General features: G+C 37.9%; 2 protein-coding genes and 1 long non-coding RNA gene across 5 annotated transcripts in view; 2 read left to right on the top strand and 1 right to left on the bottom strand.

Moving 5' to 3' along the window:
- Positions 1-334: 334 nt before the first annotated feature.
- Positions 335-6,343, bottom strand: coq2 (coenzyme Q2 4-hydroxybenzoate polyprenyltransferase). Its single transcript, XM_008418026.2, has 7 exons — positions 5,885-6,343; positions 4,299-4,465; positions 3,029-3,150; positions 1,982-2,067; positions 1,754-1,887; positions 688-876; positions 335-596 (listed from the first exon to the last, which is right to left on the bottom strand). Exons 1-7 carry the CDS (start codon positions 6,198-6,200, stop codon positions 468-470), a joined length of 1,143 nt encoding a protein of 380 aa, XP_008416248.1. The 5' UTR covers positions 6,201-6,343; the 3' UTR covers positions 335-467.
- Positions 6,344-7,274: 931 nt separating this feature from the next.
- LOC103469941 (zinc finger protein 462-like) lies at positions 7,275-22,156 on the top strand. Of its 3 annotated transcripts, XM_008418025.2 has the most exons (12): positions 7,275-7,443; positions 7,555-7,585; positions 7,744-7,794; positions 7,893-12,700; positions 13,342-13,631; positions 15,001-15,119; positions 15,869-15,988; positions 16,098-16,344; positions 17,285-17,427; positions 18,813-19,036; positions 19,534-20,674; positions 21,543-22,156. In XM_008418025.2, exons 3-12 carry the CDS (start codon positions 7,785-7,787, stop codon positions 21,671-21,673), a joined length of 7,233 nt encoding a protein of 2,410 aa, XP_008416247.1. In that variant the 5' UTR covers positions 7,275-7,443; positions 7,555-7,585; positions 7,744-7,784; the 3' UTR covers positions 21,674-22,156. The 3 variants fall into 3 exon arrangements, with proteins under 3 accessions (XP_008416247.1, XP_017162359.1, XP_008416246.1); XM_017306870.1 differs by lacking the exon at positions 7,555-7,585 and having other exon boundaries at positions 7,275-7,413; XM_008418024.2 differs by lacking the exon at positions 7,555-7,585.
- Positions 22,157-22,158: 2 nt separating this feature from the next.
- The window catches only part of LOC103469940 (uncharacterized), a 6,419-nt gene continuing 5,938 nt past the window's right edge, over positions 22,159-22,639 (top strand). Inside the window, exon 1 of the long non-coding RNA XR_534427.2 lies at positions 22,159-22,382. This is a non-coding gene — a long non-coding RNA (uncharacterized LOC103469940). The remainder of the gene's footprint in view (positions 22,383-22,639) is intronic.

Genomic DNA, 22,639 nt, shown 5'->3' with positions numbered 1-22,639 from the left:
ATCCGATGAAACGATGACAAAATCGATCATCGAACTGCGTCCTAGGGTGTCCTGGTGCCAAGTGCACATATGGACACCCTTATGACTGAACATAAGGGTGGTGTCCTTATGTGGACACCCTTATGTAGATGGATGGATGGACTTAATTTGTTTAGAAAATCTAGTTTTAGATACTTAAATCACAATTGTTTGGATGTTTTTTTATCTTCCAACATTCAGATTAACTTTATTTTTGCTAAATTTGTAACATAAAATCATAAAAGCACAAAGTGATTTGTAAAGCCAACATATTTTATTTGTCTTGAGAGAAAAAAAGTAATAAGTCCAAGCCGACTTGTCATTTCACATCCTTTTAATGATACAATATAAAAATAATTGCACATTTTTGATCATAAAATAAATCCCTAAATACATTTCAGTATTTAAAATACATTATGTGCAATCCAACTGTTTCCATTATTTTACAGTCATATCTCTTTAGATTCTTTCAGCAAATTACCAGCAACTATTCCGAAAAACAACAGAAGTCCCAGGTTTCTGTTTGAACTAAACTGTTTCCAGCAATCTTCTGCTTTGTTGATGTCCACTGTATAAATCTAAGAGAAAAGAGTAAATGTATTACAAGAAGATCCAGATTTAAAAATCATCTGCATGGCGTCAGGTAGTGAACATTTTTATGTTCCTCACCTGCCGTGCAAGGTGAACGGCCACAGCGCTCAGCGCGGCGTAGTAAGGAAGCGTCTGCTCGGCGTTGACTCCGGCTACGACCAGCCCAGACAACATAGCCGCCGTGAAGCCGCTCAGCCAAAGTTTGGTTCGCTCCTGGAACATCAGCGCTGTGGATTTTACTCCCACTTTAACGTCGTCCTCTTTATCCTGCGTAATAAACATCAACGGGACATCAGAACTCAATCATTTCATAGATAAGATAAAAAATAAAGCACTCTGTCTGTCAGTTGTATGATTTAAACGTGTGAAATACGGTCAAACGCGAAGTTCGCCTCACAAGTCATAACCGGGGGGGTAGTCGGAGTTGCACCTGGTTTCCAAGTGGGAAACACGACACGACAGTTTAGTTTTTTCGAATAGGAAGTCGTAATTTCCCACTTACAAGTACAACTGGAACGCAGCACAACTCCATCCGTTGACAACAAGACAGATTCTTGAACTCCTCTGCTTGAAGCAATGAGTGTATAGATCCAAATAAATTTTTAATATATTATATGTAAAAATTACTTGATCATTAATTAGTATAAATGAAGAAAAGAACATCAGCAGATTGAAATACAGCGGCAGACTCAAGTTGTATTCTTGAGAGGTTGTTATGACTTCCGCTGGCCACCAGGTGTCACTGGCGCCCCAAAGGTTTGAATTGTCTCACGTTGTACAGCCGATTTAGCGGTAAAACCAGCTGACCAAAGTACTGGAGTTGGGTTGCTAAGTGACGGGCTGGGCTGGGCTGGGCTTGCTAGGTAACTGCAGTGACTCAACAACAGTTTGGTTTTTGAAATATCTCATTTTTGAGACACCAAAAATCATTAACTTATTGCCAAAAAACATCTGGATGTTGTTTTTAAGCACTTCAGCTTTTTTTTACAAGGGACCCAAATGGAAGTATAAAAATGTGCAAAATGTGAACAGCAGCTTTTCTTGAACAAAACCGTAACTAACACTCACTCCAATAATGACTAGTGTAGAAGGAAATCATCTCCTTATGATTCAAAATTTGTGTCTATTGAGCTGATTGTATCACCTGATGAGCGTATATCGTGTCATATACCAACGTCCACATCACTCCAGAGCAATACAGAGGAAGGCACACGGACCAATCACAGGAGCCCTTCACAGCGGCCCAGCCAAGCAGAGCGCCCCAGTTAAAAGTGAACCCTGCAGAGAGGCGACATGAACAAGACTTTAGCTTCACTGATGTGGAGAGGCAACGGCTTTAAGATGGAAAATCTAAATTTCCTAAAACACTCACCCAGTATAAGCTGTGGCCAGTAAGTGATCCTCTTCATCAGTGGGTAAGTGATGACAAGAGAGAGAGAAGAGGCACCAAGAGCTATGCTGCCAAGAGAGAACAAACACACAATCAGAAACCTTTAAAAAGAAATGATTTCCTAACAACGTGGAATATAAATTTATACTCTAATATTACAGAAAATTCCTTTAGAAGAGAAAACTCGCACCAATCTTCTCTGAGTAAGTGGAGCTTTTAGCAACCTTGAGAGATATAAAGTCTGGGTTTCCATAGCTGTTTTTTCCTTGTTTGCTTTGATTTTGTCTTGAATTGTGAATCTTCTGACTCCCCGGTTCCCACACCTGGCCTGGTCAGGGACACGCTGAACTGAAAGCCCTTTTTCTCTCTTTGTTTTTAGACAAATGGAACATTTCGTACCAGAACTTGCTTGCAGTGGCTTTTCAGGCTGCCAACCAACTCTCTCAATTTTCAATTAAGTGAATTCAACATTAACTACGACTCAAACCTAAAAAAATAAGCACTTCCTGCAAGATCTTATTAAATGTGCCAATATATGTCCAGTGATATTCCAGATACTTGCACAAAAATGCTTATTTGAAAAACAAACTCTTCTCCATTGTCTGTGGGATTGTCTTAAAATCCAGACATTTTGGAAGGATGTCATCAGGTGTATCTGATTTGTTTAAGGTTAGACATTAAACTCTGAGTACTTGGAATAAACCCAATGGAATTTAAACAATTGGAGAAGAGCACTAAATAGATACAATATGGATTTCTTCAAGTCAAGAGAAATATTGCATTATGCTGGAGGAGCATGGATTCCTTCCCTGGGACTCTGGGAGAAAGAAACTGCAAGTTCGCTTGAACTGGAAAACTAATGTACATTGCAAGGAGTAAACAACGGAACTTTGAGAACCTCTGGGAGCCGAACATAAGGACCACAGGGACTGAAGGCGGAGTTTAGTAATGGGTGTCTTGAATACAGCTTCTATTTATATATCGTCTTTTCATTTTGTCTGTCTTAACCTGAAGGATGCACCTGGTTACCTGTAGTAGTTGAGACACAGAAGAACACAGAGAGCGAGGGAGAGCTGCCCTCCGAGGAAAACCAGCGCCTGCATCCGTGAAATCTCCCCTGATGCGATCGGTCTGCAGGCTGTCCTGGCCACCTGCACAGAAACGTCACCATTTCACCTCAGACTGTTAAAATTATAATGACTGTCACCAAGAAAACAATACGTTTACCTGGAAAAACAGGATAAATGTCACAATGGCAAGATCTTCTCGCACAACAGATATCAATGGAGAAACAATCAGCAACAGATAAAATTCAGTTTGAATATTTCAGTAAAGTATATTTCATAATTCTAAATGCCATTTCAATCTCACTGCAGAAATAAAAGACCAGGGAAGAGAGGAGAAATTGGAGAACCTACTTATAAAAGCACAAATTATTTACTTATTTATTCTTTGTTCTGGGATATAGCAGCAGATTATTTAGATTTAAAGTGACTCTTTATCTAAGAATAATTATATATATATATATATATATATATATATGTGTGTGTGTGTGTGTGTGTGTGTGTGTGTGTGTGTGTGTGTGTGTGNAAGAATCGCTCCTTTGTTCAGGAACAGCAACTTTCTACCTGCCAGGTTTTATTTGGATCTGCAGGGAGAAAAACTAAATCCTCCTTCGTTTACCGTCCATCATCTTCCTCCCTGCTGGAGGTGAAACCAGGCAGAACCAGAGGATGTGGGACAGACAGAGAGTGTGTGTGTGTGTGTGTGTGTGTGTGTGTGTGTGTTGTTTTCTCCCTCTCTTTCCCACTTCTATTGAAAATACCACTGTGTCCGTAAATTAATCAAAACAAGGAATATTAAAGAGAAGGAAAATAATAATTACGCAAATCAGAAATAGATAAAAAAATAAAGTATCCTAACCCACATGTATGAAAAATAATTCTTTTTTTGTTGTGACACCACTTGTTTATGTTCCGTTTAGTCCATTTTAATGTGTATCTCCTTTTTTTGTTTATTTAATTTTTCTTGTCGTTATTCGTTCTCTTATCTAATTGATTAGTTGTTATTTTATTGATCAATATCTCTACCTATTAGTCTGTAATGTTTTTTTTGTATGCACTATTTGATAATTAATTAGAAAAAAGAAGAAAATCTGATGGCTGCAGAAACACTGCAATAAAACTATATGCTCAAAGGTTTTTTAATGAGATCTAGATCTCAATAGGGTTTTTACCTGGTTAAATAAAATATATAATAATAAAATAATAATAATAATAAATATGTTAGCCTATTTTACTTGTTTGTCAAAGTCTTTATCCCACATGTCGTTGATGGTGCAGCCTGCTCCCCTCATCAGCAGGGCGCCGGTACCAAACAGGGCGAGCATCCCGACATCCGGGAGGCATCCAGGCTCCGCTGCCAAGGCGATGCTCCACGTACAAGGAAGGTAGAGAAGCCATGTTCCTAAAAACGAGACGCTGCTGAATTTAAAAGAGGATTATCTGCTAAACATGAAAAAAAAAAAAAACTGACTAAAAATAGAAATTCAGCCAAGAGGAAGCTGTGCCCAGCGGGAGGATTAACTGTGATCTGACTGAAGTTGTTTCAGCAAAGCCTTAGCAACGCATTAATGCATGAACTGAATCTTTTTCTGAAAGCACAGAGAGATTAAACAACACAGACTTTCTTTTTAATTTGAGGGCTCTTCAATCTTTCCAATCATATTTCTAATTAAAAATCAAGTCTTCTGTGAAAACTTGTTTTACTCAAGGTGTTTTAGGATATTCATCAATTGATTCATAATTTTTTTGGTTTCTTTAGGAGATATTATTCTGTGTTAGTGACTCTTCATTCTGATTTCCTGCCAACTATACTTAGTTTTCTGTTTAATCACACAATTTTCACAAGTCATTGCCCTAGATTGACAACCAAACTCTGATAAAAGACTGGCTGTGTGATGAATCCACCTCAGCTAGTCTGAGGTGGATTCACACTGGATTAAGAACAGTAGATCTGTTTTTAAATTTAATTGACTGATGTTCCTCCCTCTGAACATCAATCAAATAAAGTGTTTGTAAGCTGCAAGGCATTTTTGAGTACTTTACCTTCATCCAGCATATACTTACAGACTGCAAGTATTAGTTTCTTAAGGTTTGTATTGAAAATATAAATATTGGAAAAGTGTTTCTTCAGCCTGACTTTGGTATTTCCTTGTTTTTTTTCTTCCTTCAGTGAAGTTACTCACAGAAGTGGGTAGAGTACCCAGAAAAGTTACACCAGAGATACTGTATAAAAATATTACTCAAGTAACAGTAAAGAGTACAGTGTAGTAAAACTACTCCTAAAAGTATTTTTATTCCACTCAAGAAAATATAACTGAGTAAATGTAGGTAGTTCTGTTCTTAAATTCAATTTTTGGATACTCTAACAAAAATGACATTTCTAAAGTTACATTGTAAAAAAAAAAAAAAAACGGCAATAATTTGCTTTATTTAACCCGTCATTGTGAAAAGAGTGGGCGCCCATTTTTCAAAGTCATATTTTCCAGAGTACAAAACTCAATATGTAATTCACAAGCTAAACATTCAATTTACAAACTTTTAAATATTAAACTTTCAAATTATTTAACTAAATTGTTTTAAGTATTTAGATGGGAACTAAATATTTAGCTCCAAATAAATATTATTTATTTTCCACACTAAACATTTATCTTGCTGACTAACTTAATACTTCTGGCATTTATAAAAGTATGAATAACATAGTGAAAATATGACTGAAAAGCAAATTATTAGTGTTATTTGCTAACACTAATAAAGTTACGAGACTTTACCTCTGTCTGATTAACAGTAAGGCATGTCTTTCATAAGGAATGAATGCAGTTACCGATGGGTTTGTCCAGCCTCATCAGTCTCAGGTAAGGCTGGACATGAGCAGGAGCTGAGTTCACCACATTAGCACCAGAGAGACTGAACGACCTGCTCTGGGTTTCTCTGGGTCTCAACATAAACCGACTCTGGCTGCACAAAAGTCGTCTCAACACCGCAGACTCTGAATGGAAGCCGTCTTTACTCCTCGCTGTTTGGTTTTGCAGGAAGCAGTTGGACAAGGTGGAGAGACAGGACGGGGGACAGGTCCGACTCACAGCGGTCCATCTCAAGGCCGTCAGAGTTAACCGGCTGCTCAGCCTGTTAGGGAACATGACGTTTCTCTTCGGTCAGCTGCACATTTTAAAATTTAAAACGGCAATATAAAAAAATACCACAGAAAATAAGCGACCTAGCGCTGCAGAGCGCTTTCTACTGTTGCGGTACGTTCAATATTATTGTCCGGAGGAAACGACCACAACAAGAAGCGGAACAAATTACATAGCGCTTTAAACTCCAGGTGAGGCTGCTTATTTTGTCTTTGAAAGTTGACTAGAAGATCTAACAAAAAACTAAAACCAGAAATGAGGGTAATGATTAAGATGTTATGTTGAATGTTTTTGCGCAAGTGAAGTACAAAGAAGGTTGCCTGTTTATTAATAGAATTGATCTTTTTTTGACCCTTCATTTCCTTTATATCAAACTAATACTTTATTCTGGGACGTTTTACTTGTTTACATAAAAAAAAAAATCAGACTTCTGTCTCTCTGTCTGCCTCTGTCTATTTGTGTGGAAACTTGCACTTAGCACCCTTTGGTGTAGTAAAGAAAATTTTAAGTGAACGTGTGAGCATATACCGTTTTATTTATTTATTTATTTATTTATTTATTTATTTATTTATTTATTTATTTATTTATTACTGAGAAAACATCTCTGTTCACAAAAATAAAGAAAGAACGCAATGTGAAATGAAGTATGGCAATAACGTGAACTTCTACAATACATTGAAACAAAAACAGACATTGTTATAAATTAAAAATATTCAATGATTTACAACATTAATTTGTGTTTACAGCTTTTTTGTTTGTACTCTGCAATATTTGCGATAGTAGCTAAATATTTGATGTCTTTAACGGTATTAAATAAATAAAGTGAAGAGGATAAACACTTACACTTGAGTATGAAATTTGCCGAATATAATAATTAGATTAACTACCTGCATTTGTATTTTTTCCAAGAAAATAAAAAATAATATGCTTCGTGAAAATTTTGTATCAACATTACAAATTATAAAGTTATTACAATTTTTCTTGTGATATAACTGCGGAATAAATGAGTTATTTCTGAACGTTTTCTGAGTGCACTCAATCCTCAAGGTGGCGGTAATGAGAATCGAGCAGTTTGACTCTCGATCAACCAAAAAGAAGAAGAAGAAATGAAGAATCCGAACAGGAGGAGGAGGGAGGAAGGCCAGATTTACTCGCGGGAAAAATGGCGGAAACGTGTCTATTTGTGTTTTTCTGCTGCAGCGCCCCAAAACATTGACTAGTAGGCCTTTTTTCGTGTTTATCTTCATGTGTGAGTATAATATAGTTGCACTGCGAGCCACTGCACGTCTATATCTGCACCGCTAAATGTTTCTGGGGAGGTTTTGTTAGGGCTCTAATAGTTTATGTCTCCTGTCTGCAGGACGTACAGGACAGAAAAGTTAAACACAGAGGTGGGATTATCAGCTGATTTTCTAAAACTCTAAAGGAAAAAAGTGGCGTCGTTTTTAACCTCTAACTTGTGCAGTTTTTAACAAAATGCAAATTAATTTATATGGAGCATTAACTGCATTCTCATTAATGGAAACAATTTTACTTGTTAATCCTTCAGGTGTGCCGTCGTGGGTTTTTAACGGGAAGCAACTGAATGAAATGCAAAGTGGTATGTACTACAATGATAATCCACATTCTTTCTTTTGTAAACTTGTTTTAATTAAAGCTTTGCAGCTCCCCTTACATTTTCTCCCTTGTAATCTTTAGATCCAGTGCAGTTTTCTACCTTTGGACACATGGAGGAGACAGTTCCCCAAGAATGCCTGCCAAAGTCTTTCCATTGCTCTAAATGCACCCTAATTTTCAAATCTAAGGTGTACCTCTTCGAACATCTCAACAAGGTACATTGCTTGGACGTAGACGTGTGTCTGAGAGACGCCGGCTTAAAATATGCTGAGAGTAAAAATGTCAACACAGAGAAGAGCAAAAGTGCAGAAAAGAGTTTTACGTGCAGGAGCTGTGATTTTAAAACTTGCAGTGGAGAAGTTTTAACGAATCATGAGATGCATTGTGGGAAAACTGAAAGCCTCAAATTGATTGAAACTATTCCGACACCTGTCACGAATTCATTCCAACACGATGAAGCTGAAGAAGCGTCCTCATCTAAGGATCTCAGAACATACAAGAGGCCATCATCGCAAACCATCACAAAGTATTTCACAGCAACATCTGGATCAAATGTAAAGCTCAAGTTAGCTAGTGATACAACAGAAACTTTTAGTTTAGAGGAAACGCCTCGGATTGATGTATCTTTTCGATCGTTAGACGTTTTTAAACATGCTGACCATCTTTACCATCCCAAGCGAGAAGGATCTGATTCTCGGGCCGAACAAACAAATACAATGATTAGCGAGGTTGCCAGGAAGACCAGTAATGGAAGCTTAAAAGCTCCAGCAAGTAAAAAACCCAAACTTGAAGAAGCATCTGAAAATAAAAACAGAAAACCTTCAGACAGTGCACAATTTTCATTCGAAGTAAGTGACGAAGAAGAGGAAAGGAAGGCCAAGCTTGTTAACAGAGACCTGCCGCGCCCCAAAGTTTATTTCTGTAAGCACTGTGACTACAGCAATGTGAGCTCCGGGCTTGTATCCTCTCATTATGCCAGCGATCACCCGTATGTCCGATGCAACGCTAGCTACATTCAACAGTCGTCTGATCAGAGCGCGACCTTTCGCTGTCTTGAGTGCCCGGTTGAGTTTCTAAGCACTGTTGACCTGAAGTGGCACTACACAGAAAAACACCCAGAGGCTCCAGATGTGTTCAAGATGAAGCTGAATGAACTCAAACTGGAGTTTAAATGTTTCACATGTACATTCACCTGCAGCGAGGTGAGGGACCTAAGATACCATTACAAGCAGAAGCATCGGACTTGGGAAGTGGACAAGTCTTTGTTGTTCTGTCAATATTTAGTGAAGGAATGTCAGAAAACGTGTGAAAAAAAATCCAGCCCAGAAATGTCAGTGGAGCTTCCTCCCAAGAGAACCAGCACACCACATAAAGAGGTGGAAATTACGGTTTCCTGCCAACCTCCAACCTCCACAGGGCCAGACGCGACGCTGTATAAATGCATCAAGTGTCAGTTTGAGCACAAGTCAGCTGTCGCCATGCAGGTTCACTACCAGAAAAAACACCCAGAAAAATCTGTTTCATTAGATGAAATCAAACAGTTAGCTCGTGCAATGACGCCTGAGAAAAAAAGTGTACAGAAAGAAAAATCCGCAGTAAAAATAAAAGAGAAGGCTACGACACCTGAAGTTCCCAAAGGTTCTCCAGACCATTTGAGAATTGAAAATGTTAAATCTCTAGCGGATGATGCCAAGAAAGGGAGCTCCCCCTCAAAACATATAAGAAAATCAACGGAAGAAACGGCATCTTCACAGAAAGTAAAGCACAAACCTGCGCTGGCTTTGCAAAATGATAGTAAATTGTCCCAATCAGATCTTCCATCAAAAGCTACTCTGAAAACACCTGAGATTTCCACATTTAAATGTGTGAAGTCTTCAAAAAATGAAAGCACAACCAAAATGTCACCACCTAAACCTAACACGGAAACAACCAAGTCTAAATCTGACAAATTTTTATGTAGTTCACCGCTGGACATGCACTACTGTCAGTTTTGCAGCTATGCAAGTCCCCAAATCAGAAGCGTTATTGGCCATCATAATGCAAAACATGCTGCCCATATGCCCTTATCAAAGGAAGACATCATACAGTACAGCGCTGAGGTGATTGAAAATAAGAGTCCAATCACTTTTAAAACAACCAGTCACATAAAAAATGGCAATGAACCTAAAACCCAGATTAGAAAAACTGAAGTCAGTGTGCATGTAGACCAATTATACTTCTGCCATCTGTGCAATCTTGGAAATCCATCAACACAGGGAATCATTGCTCATCAAAACAAAGTCCACCAATACAAACATTCCAGTCGGAAGAGTATTCTGAAATATTCAGCCTTGGTCCGTGAGAAGACTGAAAAGAACGGATTGTATTCTTCAAAATTACCTCTTCCGATAATAAAAGAAGAGGACAAGAACATGTTCTTCTGCCACTCTTGCAACTATAAACACAGATCGTTGACTGAAGTAGCACACCATTACTCCAGAATACACTGCAAACCTTTCAATATATCTGATATTCGCCAGTACACATCAAAGGTTCTCGAACAGCTCCAGAAATCTCCTCTGAAGTCAGCTGCAAACCAAGAGAAACCGGAGGGCAAAAAAGAAGCAACAAACATGTCTTCCAAAACCTTTTCCAACTCAATAATAAACACCGAAACGCATAGAAAGCTTCCATGCAAATACTGCACATTTACTACTCAGTATGTGTTCCTGTTGATGTCACATATGAGGAAAATTCACTTTTCAAAACTCTCAGTTGCAGCTGTTCTAAGACTTTGTTTCCGTAAAGGAGCTTTAGAATCAGGCTATCACTGCGAGTGGTGCGTTTTCAGTCACAAAAAAGCAGAAGTGGTCCATAAACACTACCAGGACCGACATCCGGGCTGCAAGCAGATGAGCCTTGGGACTGTGAAGGCTCGGTTATTTGTCGGTATCAAAGAATTACATTCAAAAGATGAGAAAACTGAACTAAAATCAGTCTCTAAAGGCCAGACATCCCAAAGTTCACAAAAAGACCAAGATCGGCTTTACCATTGCACATTATGTACTTTCAAAAGTAATGCACAGCGCTATCTTACACGCCACTGCAACAAGTTTCATCCTTCGCTGGTAAAAGATTCCCGAAGTGACAAAGGCAAAAGAGAAAAGAGCGAGTTGGATGACCTCAACAAAATGCCAGGATTGTTTGAATCTTTCCAAGTGCCTCTTGAAGACACAGATGAAGAAACTTCATCTTCCGATGTGATCAAGTGCCCTTCATGCCCAGCAACATTTCACAACAAGCACGGTCTGAGCGTTCACACTGGAATAAAACACCTCAACGGCAGACATGTGAAAAAACAACCCGAACAAATTGAAGGGCATGTGCATGTCTACAAGTGTCCGTATTGCAACTATTTCAACACCAGTCATCAGGGAGTCCTCACTCATTGTCAGATGAGGCATCCAGCTTCCACCTCCAGGGCGGACAGCCTTTATCTGGACACGGCACGTTTGTCGGATTGTGATGACTTCACGAAAGGAAACAGTTTTGACGAAGTTTCAAAATTTAGTGGCTACATGTGTAAAACCTGCCCACAAATCTGCGAAACGCTGAATAAACTGAAAAGGCACCGCGAAAAAGATCACAATGAGACCACTAGTGGCGTGACCAAACCAGCTTCTTCTATGCCAAAGCTGAGCCTTAGAATCAATCTGGCTAAGCCCAATAGAACGCTTAAGTCTGTCTCCAAGGCTTCGCTTCTCACCAAGAAGGTCTACATCAAGATAAAGTGTCCACAGTGTCCTTATGTCTGCAGCACAAACATTGGACTCAACAGTCACATGCTTAAGCAGCACAACAATGCTACTCCAGAGCATGGCATACATAAATGCATGTTGTGCTCACAGACGTATCCTTTTAAAAGACGACTTGCAAAGCATTATGTCAGGACTCATGGAAAAGGTGCCTTTCAGAAATACTACATTCCACTTTACAAGCCATTTCAGAAGAAGAAAGAGTTGTCATCTCAGCAACAGCAAAGTAACTCGGAAAAACGGCTGGTCTATAAATGTCCCACTTGTCCATATGTGAATACCAGTTACCATGGGACTCTCACCCACTGCCAGATGAAACACCCAAGCTTTACTGTGAGAGCAGATAAACTGGAAACGGGTGAAATACTCATCTCCAACATTGTGGAGTGCTCCAAAGGCAAAGGCTCCTATAAAAGAGGGTACATGTGCAAAAGCTGTCCAGAAATTCATCCGTCAATCAAGAAACTAGTAAGCCACTGTAGAAATGAACATGGGCCTGCAGCCGTTTCTGAGCTTCTCTCTGAAGCAGAGAAACAAGATGACAACAAAGACGAAGCAGAAGAAAAATCTGCCCAGCTTCAGAGGGAAGATGGAAAAGCAGCCCCCTTAAAGATAGTGCTGAAAAAATTCTCATCTTACAAGTGCGAGTTGTGTACTTACTCGTCTTTAACACGAAAAAAACTCCAGTGTCATTACAAATATTTCCACAAACTGGATGCTCTCAGTACTTATAAGAAGTTGGAAAAGTATAACAAACGTAAGAACAACTTCCTCTTTAGATATAATGAGTTAAAAAAACAGCTAAATCTCATTTGCAAGAAATGCCCCAACTCGGTGTTCGACTCGTCCCAGTTGCTGATTGAACATTATAACAATTTTCATCAGTTGAGCAACAAATCTGACTTCACGGTGGTGTCATTTGGAGTGAGAAAGAAAAGCACTGGGCTCTACAAGTGCAAATTCTGCAGGAAGAATCTGCATGGAATTAGATATCTCACCAGACACCTGGATCGCCACAGAGACCAGATGAAAATGGAGGCCTCGCAAAAAAAACTTTCCTTTGCCAGTGGAACAGCAGATCCCTCGTCTCCTAAGGTGAGTTACTCTTCAACTCACTGCAAAAACACAAAATCGTACCAGGTATTTTTGGTCTAGTTTCCAGTAAAGTCCCTGAAACGCCTCCCTCAAAAACTGTTTCTACCTAAGAGCTGTTGTAGCACTACACACAGCAAACCCATCTATAACCTTATTTTATTTATTTATTTGTTTATTTATCTATTTATTTATTTATGCTGAACATCCCAGTTTTGTTTCTTCAAGAGTTGCTATTTTTTTAAAATTTCAATGACATTAAAAGGAATTCTGATTCAAATATCTTACTACACTTGAAATGAGACAAAACTAACTGTCACTTGTTTTAAGTAAAAAAATTCCCTAATTATTGTGAAAAGTACTAGATGCATTGGCAGATTATTTCACTTATAACATGGGGGAAATGCCTTGTTATAAGTGAAATAATCTGCCAGTGGAATAAGTTTTTTTTTTAATGAGTTAAAACAAGCTCTATATTACTGAAAAGTCACTTGTAAGTTAGTTTTGTCTAATTTCAAGAGTACTAAGATATTTGCAGTAGAAACTAGTCCAAAAATACTTTTTTGCTTTTGCTCTGCTCTTCATCTTTTACCACATCTTCCAGCTGCAGTTGCAAGTTTAATTTCTGCAATTTTAATTCTCAGGTCTCTCAACAAAAAGATAAACTGCCCACATTTGAAACCATCACGGAGCTCAGCCACTGGACTGGTGCACCGGTAGAGGTCGTGACCCTCCCTTCCAGTCCTCCACCGTCGTCGTCGCAAGTCCCAGATGTCGAACGGGAGGCTGAAGCACCAGAGGCCGGACACACCTGCAAACTGTGCCAGCGGACGTTCATGTCGCTCAAAGGTCTGCGGTCACATGAGCGGAGTCACGCAGCCCTGGGAGCCATTAAGAAACTGGACAATCTGGTCAACACGGAGTTCAAAAACAAGTAAGGAAAACTGCTACCATTTAATGTTTAGGATTTTCCTATTGTTTTACTTTATTTTTATTTTCCCATGGTGGAAACAAAAACACAATCAATGCTCTTTAGCTCTAAATAAATCTGAAAAAGATCAACTAATGTTTCATCTCATGTTTTTCCCTTTTTTAACATATACATATTTTTTTAATGAAAATAATCAGAAAACAGAAAGGGAACATTAACGTGTAGCCATGTTTAACACTGCAAAAACACAAAATCTTACCAAGTATTTTTTGTTTGGTTTCTAGAACAAATATCTTAGTACACTTGAAATAAGACAAAACTAACTTACAAGTAATTTCTCAATAAGATATATAAGCTTGTTGTAAGTAAATCCTTAATATTGATGGAAATGTTCTTGTTCTATTTGCAGAGTATTTCACTTCTAGCAAGGCATTTTCTCATAAGTTAATTTATTTGCCAATGGAATTGGTACTTTTTCATCAGTAATAAGTAATTTTCTTAAAGCAAGCCTCTATATCTTGATAAGTTACTTAGTTTGTCTTATTTGCACTAGAAACTAGATCAAAATTACTTGGTAAAATTTTGTGTTTCTGCAGTGAAGTAACATTTTTATATTTTAGCTAGTTCCTCATTTACTTCAAATAAAATTGGATTTACGTTTTCTGGCATTATTGTCCTACTTCTCCCAGTGTTGAACAAATCTGCAGATTTGCAGAAAAGGCTAATTTTTTCCATCCTATAAATAACCACTGTCGCGTCTTTCTATTCCTTAACAGGAATCATGTCTTTCCAGTAATTCAGAACCTTTGGACAAACCTAAAATATGTGATGATAATTCTGGTAACCATATGTTCTCCAGCAGTCAGCAGTTCCTCTTGAATAACACACACTTTGTGTTTATTTTCAAATAAAAGGCTACACTAAAAATATTTATTTTTATGCAGTAAAACCTGTTTTAATTCTTTAAACTGTAGTAAATAACATCATGCTTAGCATATGAATTTATAAAAATACCCAAGACATTTTTGAGGGGTGCACTGATAAATTGGACCGATTGCCTTAATTTTGGATGGTTGGCGATATTTACTGGTCAAACTAATCTTGCATAACTCTACAAAGGTCTAAAAATGAGCCACTGTTCTCTTTTGCTTTTCTGTGAGAGAGGACTGACTGACAGACTTGTAGAGTTAACAATAGTCACCCCACTGTTGCCAACGTTAGCGACTTTGCTGCTATATTTAATGACTTTTCAGCAAAAAAATAAAAAATTGCAATCAGCAGGTCAGGCTGATTTTCTTTCTAATTATAATGCTTCTAAGCATCAACTGTGATTCATGTTCTTAATAAGTGTGTGTTTTCTTTCTCCCACCAGCATTAAAAAGTACCTCCTCCATAAACCTGAGACTCTGAAGCCTTACCGCTGCGGCTGCTGTGCTTACCGGACGAATTTCATGGCACTTTGGCAAAGTCATTTTCTGAAGAACCATCAAGGTCAGAATCTACTGAGTACTTCCACTTTGATTGGACTTTTTTTTTTTATTAAACAAGGTATTTAACTACATCTAAATTAGTAGTTTTTTTCTCCAGCAGTATTTCACACACAGGAGAAGAGAATACCTTTAGACATAAATTACACTACAAAAACATAAATTCTTACCAAGCTTTTATGGTCTAGTTTCTAGTGCAAATATCTGAATACACTTGAAATACGATAAAACTAACTTACAAGTAACGTTTCAGCAAGAAATAGCAGCTTGTTTTAAGTGATTAAACCCTTAATATTAATAAAAAGTACTTGTTACAGGTGATATAATAGCCTAAATTATTTTTATTTAACTCAATTTGGCCAAATTTGTCAGCAGCGGCACATTTTTGCAAGCCAACTTTGCGGTAATGTAACTCCATGATACTTTGTAGTATCTGAACATTTCCAACGGTTTCTGAAAGGGGAGACATTATGCTTTCCAATCAATATTAATTTATTACTGCAATTTCTCTTCAGCCATTGCAGGAAACGTGTTTTTCTTTATTTTAATCTGATGAAAGAAACACTCTTAATTGTAAGTAACTGCTAGATATTGAAGGTTCCAGTTGTTACAGAGAAATGGGCAAAATTATTTACTCACAGGACACTTAAAGAGCTTTGTACAATTAAAATAAGCAAAAGTATCCAGGCGGAAATTTGACACTTAGGCCTTATAGGGTTTAATATCTGTTTTTCCCTGTTTCCAAATTCACAGACATCATTGAGGAGGAAATCATCGAAATGAGCACTAAGGACGAGGAGATTTCTCAAAGTTCAGACAAGGAGCTTCTGTACAACTTGCCTGAACTCAATGAAGAACCAGAGGATGTAGAAGGCAAGTTATTCTCCTTACATCTGATTTAACTTATATAATCTGTCAGAATTACTCTTTTTCTTTTCTTTTTTTATTGCTGAAGTGGTAACACAGTTGGACTTTTTGACAGAATTTACAGAGTCGTACTCGGAGCCTCCAAATGTTCAGCGGCAGTTGACCCACTACAGCCTGATGGCACAAAATGTGGACAAAACTAACATGAATTTGCATGAACTCAGTTTGTCTGATGGAAACCTTCAGTGTGAGATGTGCAACTTCAACACGGAGCACCTGTCGAGCATCCGGCGGCACTACGCTAACCGGCACGGGAAGAAAATCCTAAGGTGCAAAGACTGCGAGTTTTACACGGGTTTAAGGTAAGCTGCAGCCAAATGTGACATCAGTAACATTCAAGTCAGTCTTTCTCAAACTGTGGTCCATGGACGCCCCCTAGTGGTCCGCGGGTTACTGCATGTAAACGGCCGTTAATTTACTGTGAGGTCAGATCAAAGTGCGACGCTACATCTAGCTTACCGATGACTTTGGTTAAAAATAATAATGGATAAGTGGCTTATCCATTATTATAAACTGAAACAAAAGTTGAAGATATTGGTGGAAAGAAAACAACTCCAAGATTACTTATATGATCAGAGGAAGCCAGGTTCTATCTGCTGGGTGTGTCGTTTAGGAGAAACTTGATTCTTTTCAACGACTCGATGCCGTGACTCAGGTCTCAGTTAGTGAGAACTGTTATTTGTTTTTTACGACTTTGCTCTGCTGACACGTCAACAGTTCATAGTAACACATTTTTCTGGAGGATACATTTTCAACTAATATAATGGTAATGACAAAATAATGCAAGAACACAAAGAAACAACAAATAAAATACATTATAAAGTCTCTGTAAACAAAATTGTCCTTCAAAAAAATGGCTAATTGAAACCAAAACACTAGTTTTGGTTTCAATAAATTGATTTATTGATTATTGTGACAGGCCTAGTCATTTTTATTTAATTAATAACTGGATAGCAAAAGATTCTTTGTAGGAAATTCCTTTTACAGAATGTGAAGCTAAAACTACGCCACTTGAAAGTTTTTGGTGAAAAATATTTACAAACAAAGGGATTCTTTATTTTAAATGCAATAACATTAAAATTTTTAGTCCAGTTTTGACTTTCTTACTGCTCAAAAAACAAACAGTCTTTTTTTGAGTTTGTATACTCCAGTTACCGATTAATCAATTACTAAATTAGTTGACGATTATTTCAGGAGTCGATTAATCTGATTAATTGTTTGCACTTTTTACTTGTTAAAAAGGAAAAACATGGAGATGCACATAGAGACGGGCCACTCCACCTGCCAGTCCAAGCCGACTCATCTGAAGGACCTTCGCTGCCCGTTCTGCCTCTACCAGACCAAGAACAAGAACAACATGATCGACCACATCATCTTGCATCGAGGTGCGCTGAGTTCTCTACGAGATTCCTGCCCTGTGATGTGTCTAGACTTGTCACATTAACAAATTTTGCTGGACGATTAATTGTCTAAAAGATTATTGCGATTAACGATAATATTGTTTTAAGACCTTTTGACACTGATTTAATGGAAATGACTAATAATGTATGCTATTTTCTGCCATAGATAGATGCACTTTATTTTCAAAAGAACACATAACACTGGAACTGATAAACTAAATAAACAAAACAACCAAAAACAAAAATAAAATGGACTCTCAGTCTCCATTAACAAAAAACGTACTTGAATAAAAACTAAACAACATAAAGCCAAAGTGGAAATAAATACTGCATTCAACCAAAAGAGTGCAGATTATAAAGTCTGTATAATATATTGCCCTTCAGTAATCACTAGATTTAAATAGAGAAGATGATCACATCCGACAACCTAATGCAATAGTTCATACTACACCATTTTTTGCCCCTATTTTCTCCTTATGACAATCTTAGATCGGCCAACAATCTAATATTGTCGCTGGTGATTTCGTAACCTATCATCCTGTAGTGTGATTTAGATCATCGTGGCCGCTCCGATCTAAATCAGGGGTTTTCCCCGACTGGGAGCTTAACGCTGAATGTGACAGGAAAATGTGATCAGAAAGCGCGGATTCTCCTCCATGCTTTTTGAGGGGAAATTACAGAGGAGAATCCCAAACAGCTGACACTGCGCAACCCGAAGTCCAGATATGTGGAAACAACATTAAATATTTATTCAACATTTCGTGCAAAGAATATAGAAATGACAAGGGGAGGAGTTGGAGCCAAATTGCTACTGCAGTTGATAAACCCGGTACGTTTTCAGCTGTTCTTCGTTAACGTGACATAAATAGGTTACAATGATTTTCATTCAGTCAGGACTTTACGCTGACTCTAGCCACATGCATCACAGGTAGATTCTAGTAAAGCATTGATTAATGCCTGATTTTAAAAATTGTTAACTGGAGTTGTAGCCATTATTTTGTGCCCATGTGGCTGGACACCACATGGCACGACGAACCCGATCGAACTGTTATACCCAGGATTTCTGTCGGCTAATGTGTCTCAGGTTTAGAAAATGGGCCGACAGTCGGCCGACAACTTGTGTAGTGTGAGCTGGACATTACACTAAGGAAATGAGGAAGGGAGGGTCACCGGAGCTGAGCCTTTTTTCATTCAGTGTCATCAACAGAAAGAAAAAAGGCCGGAAGAGACAATAAAGACGATAATTAAAATGAGGTTGATATGTTTAATTTATCGCGCGATTAATTGATTTATCGTTTATCGCGACAGGCTTAGATGTGTCGTTTTATTTTCAACCCCGCTTTGTGTTTGTTTTTTTTTGTTTGTTTCAGAGGAGCGTGTCATACCCATAGAAGTTCGCCGCCCAAAACTTTCCCGCTACCTACAAGGCATCGTCTTCCGCTGTCACAAATGCACTTTCAGCAGCGGTAGTGCAGAAAACCTGCGCTTGCACATGATGAGGCACGATGACGTCAAACCTTACAAGTGTCGACTCTGCTACTTCGACTGCACTCGACTCACAGACCTGGAGGCACACCTGAGTGATAAGCATCAGGTGAGGAGGCTTCTTCTCTGCATCACTGACATTCCTTGAAGTCTAATTGCTCACCCAGCTGTCCGCTGTGAAAGGAAAAGTTTCTGTTGGACAGATTTTAGTCTTTATTGTAGCTTTTGGTTGGAATTAAACTGATTTTAACCTCGAAACTTAAAATGGTAAACCCAGTGTTTGAGGACTCTCCAGCTGATGGATAATTAAAATAAATATTCTATAAAAATACTTTCAGAGATCAGTAGTTATTGCTTTAATTCACTTTTTGTTGTTCTTGAAACATTTAAGGATTCGTTTGAGATATGCAGCTATTTCCATCAATACTGGAAACAGATTGTGAAAATAAAATCTATCTATCCATTTTCCTATCTATCCATCCACCAGTTTGCCCATCCATCCATCCATCCATCCATCCATCCATCCATCCATCCATCCATCCATCCATCCATCATATCTGCATACTCATGAAGAGTTCTGGATTAATATTTAAATATTTTCTGCAGGTTTTGAGAAACCATGAGCTCGTGGGTCAGGTGAGCCTGGATCAGCTGGAAGCGAGGACAGGTTCCCGACCAGAAACCGTCGTTAACCACGGCTCCAACAGCGACGAGGTGGAAGCCGAGGAATTTACCGCTGATCGTGACGACATTCCACAAATTGACAGCGTTCCAGATTACCTCTCCACAGAGAACATGATGCTTCCAATGAAGGAAGAATATGAACCTGAGGAGCAGGAGAAAAATGGAAAAACACCCGCCAACGGTTCTGATTCTGACATTATTCAGCAAAACACTTCCGTCCTGCAGAGACACGAGCAGGATTCACAAGCACCAGACCAGAATGTAGCCTTGCATCAATCTGCAAAAGACCAGCATGAAAAAAATACTGAACCAAAGGCTGAGGAATGCGATGATGCAGATATTAAATACGATGATTGCAGTAAGAACCAAACCACACGGACTGACGGACAGGATGAAAAAGTTGCACAGAGGAGTTTGACATCTGGTAAAATAATGGATGCAAAGGCAGATGGGCTGCATTTTACGGAGAATCACCGTAAATCCCAGAGCATCGAGGCGATGGTAGAAGACGACATCGTGCGTCACGTCCTGCTGCTGGATGAAGACAGGAGCCTGCGAAAGAGGGCAGATCTGGAGAGAATCGTTACAATGGGACAAACAACAGTGGGGAATGGAGCAGACAATGAGAAAACCGATAAAGTTTGCAGCACATTTTTGGCCCAGAACCTCAAAATTCAAGACATTATTGTAAATCCAGCCACTTCAAAACTGAATTCTACACAGGGAAACGTGTCAAAGCTGCAAGAGGGTTTCAAGTTTGAGCCGCGTCTGCTGACGCTTTCCCCCAGTCATACTCGACTCAAACTGAGCCAGAGGGGGAGTTTGGGCAGCTTATTGGCAAACTTTAAACGGGAGCAAAGCCAGAGTCCAAAAATCATTAAGGATGAATCTGAACCGAACAGAGAGAAGGCAGTACTTGAGGAGTGTGTGAAGGAAGAGCCGCCTCATCTCGAACAATGTGAGGAGAAAAAGGAGGATGAGCAAATGGAGAAGGTGGGCGGAGAAGATGAAGTTAACAAGAAGAACGAATTCAAGGTTCATGTTTCTCCACATCTTCATGATGGTAGGATTGTTTTTCTTATGTTTTGTACATCCCCGTGAGTGCTGTGTGGTTCTGGATCGGAGTTCTGTGAAATTATTGAATATTCTATCATCTGTTGATATTGATCACATGTCAATCTGTTATTGATTTATTGTCCAGCCCTAATGGGAGGGTAAACATTGCCCTAATGGGTCCTTAGTACTAAATTTATTTATATTTTTTAATGTTGGTTTTCTGCCCATCCAACCACAACCACAAAGGTTTCTAACAATCAGAATCTTATCTGCACCTACATATACACATTCATATACAAATCGACACCACCAGGTCATTTAATACACAGAACTGTCATTCGTTTATAAATATAGAAAATATTAAAATTTTCTTTTTGGGAAATTTGTATCTACTATTAGAACAATAATAGTCTTACAGGATTAATAAAAAATCTTCTGAAGTATTAAGTAAATTGGTTACTTTCATATCTTTTTTGTAAATGTGGAGTTTCCCATATTCATGGAATGTTATGACTCTTCTCATTATGTTCATTCTCTAGATATTATAGCCTTATTCTTGTAATATCATGACTTTATTCTCTTATTATTTCAACTTTATTGTTGTAATCTGACTTTATTCCTGACTTTGTTCTCATATAACTTTATTCTCTTAAGAAAGTCTCTACTCTAAATATGACGACTTCATCCTCTTTCGACTTTATTTTCTTACTATTATGACTTCATTTCAGAAATATTATGATTATTCTCATATTAGTACGATTTTATTCTCATAATTTAAATTTTTAATTTATTCCTATGGACATTTTAGTATCATGAGATGATGATGAAATTCAAAAGATATCTTATTTAATGATGATTAACCTCTTGTTTTTCAGATGCATTCGCCCCCATGGATGGAGCTGCTGAGCTTCTTTATGACGAGAAACTGTTTACTTGTGAACTATGTGGACGAAACCTCATGAACGTCTCTGAACTGAACCGCCACATCTTACGTCATGGAGTATAAAGTTTCCCATTATGTTCTCTGATAAAAGTATTATACTGTTCTCTTTGTTCTCAGACTGTTCCCACTGTTACGATTATGCAGCCCCCTTTTTTTAGATTTTTTTTTTATCCTTTTCTAATTAAATATTTTTTTTAATACAACGGCTGTTTTATACATCAACAGTAAGCAAATAAAACTTTAGGAGGATGACAGTATTGTATGTGACCTGTCTTGAAAGGTTAAAGTCAAAATGGTTTTCTATTGTTTAAAAATGTTAGTACTCATTTATATTTTAACTGCAGTTCCAGAACAGTTATTACCCCGACACTGTTGCTGTAAAATATGCAGACACTAACACTGTGAACTGTGTTTGAATTCAAAACTTTGACTTTATTCTAGATTGTAGGTGGTGCCTCTGCTTCAGTAAGGCACTTTTGCTTTTTTGAATTTTATTAAGATTAAGTATTTGGTTCTATTTTTATTTCAATAAACCTTTAGATTTAAGCATTTTGTTTGCATTTTGATAGTTATTAAATTAATTTCTCCCACTTGCATTGTACTTTAATAAAATGAAAGTGAAGACTGCAATTCTTGCTTTAGGTTAACTTCAGAAGTAAAACTTGTAGATACTTTACACACAATGGAATTTCATGTTTTAATTTTAGCTACAATTTCATAGTTATAGAATGAACATTTTGAATCCAAATATTGTAACTCGTGTGCTAGTCAGGTGGGTATGGAGGACCAAAACTGACATAATAATAAATAAAAGAATAAATATATATACTATATATTTTCTTTTTTATTTCTCCATACACTTGACTTTCCATCAAGAAAAATAGACATTTTTTATTTATTATTTCCTAACCGTATTTATTTCTTGATGTATTTATTTATTATTTCCTCGCTGCATTATTATTCACTCCTCTGTATTATTATTCACTCCTTCGTATTATTATTCACTCCTCCGTATTATTATTCACTCCT

The sequence above is a fragment of the Poecilia reticulata genome, linkage group LG9 (genome assembly GCF_000633615.1).
Source record: "Poecilia reticulata strain Guanapo linkage group LG9, Guppy_female_1.0+MT, whole genome shotgun sequence".
Taxonomy (NCBI): Eukaryota; Metazoa; Chordata; class Actinopteri; order Cyprinodontiformes; family Poeciliidae; genus Poecilia; species Poecilia reticulata.
Note: the sequence above shows the minus strand (reverse complement) of the source record. Positions and strands in the feature narration are given on the sequence as shown.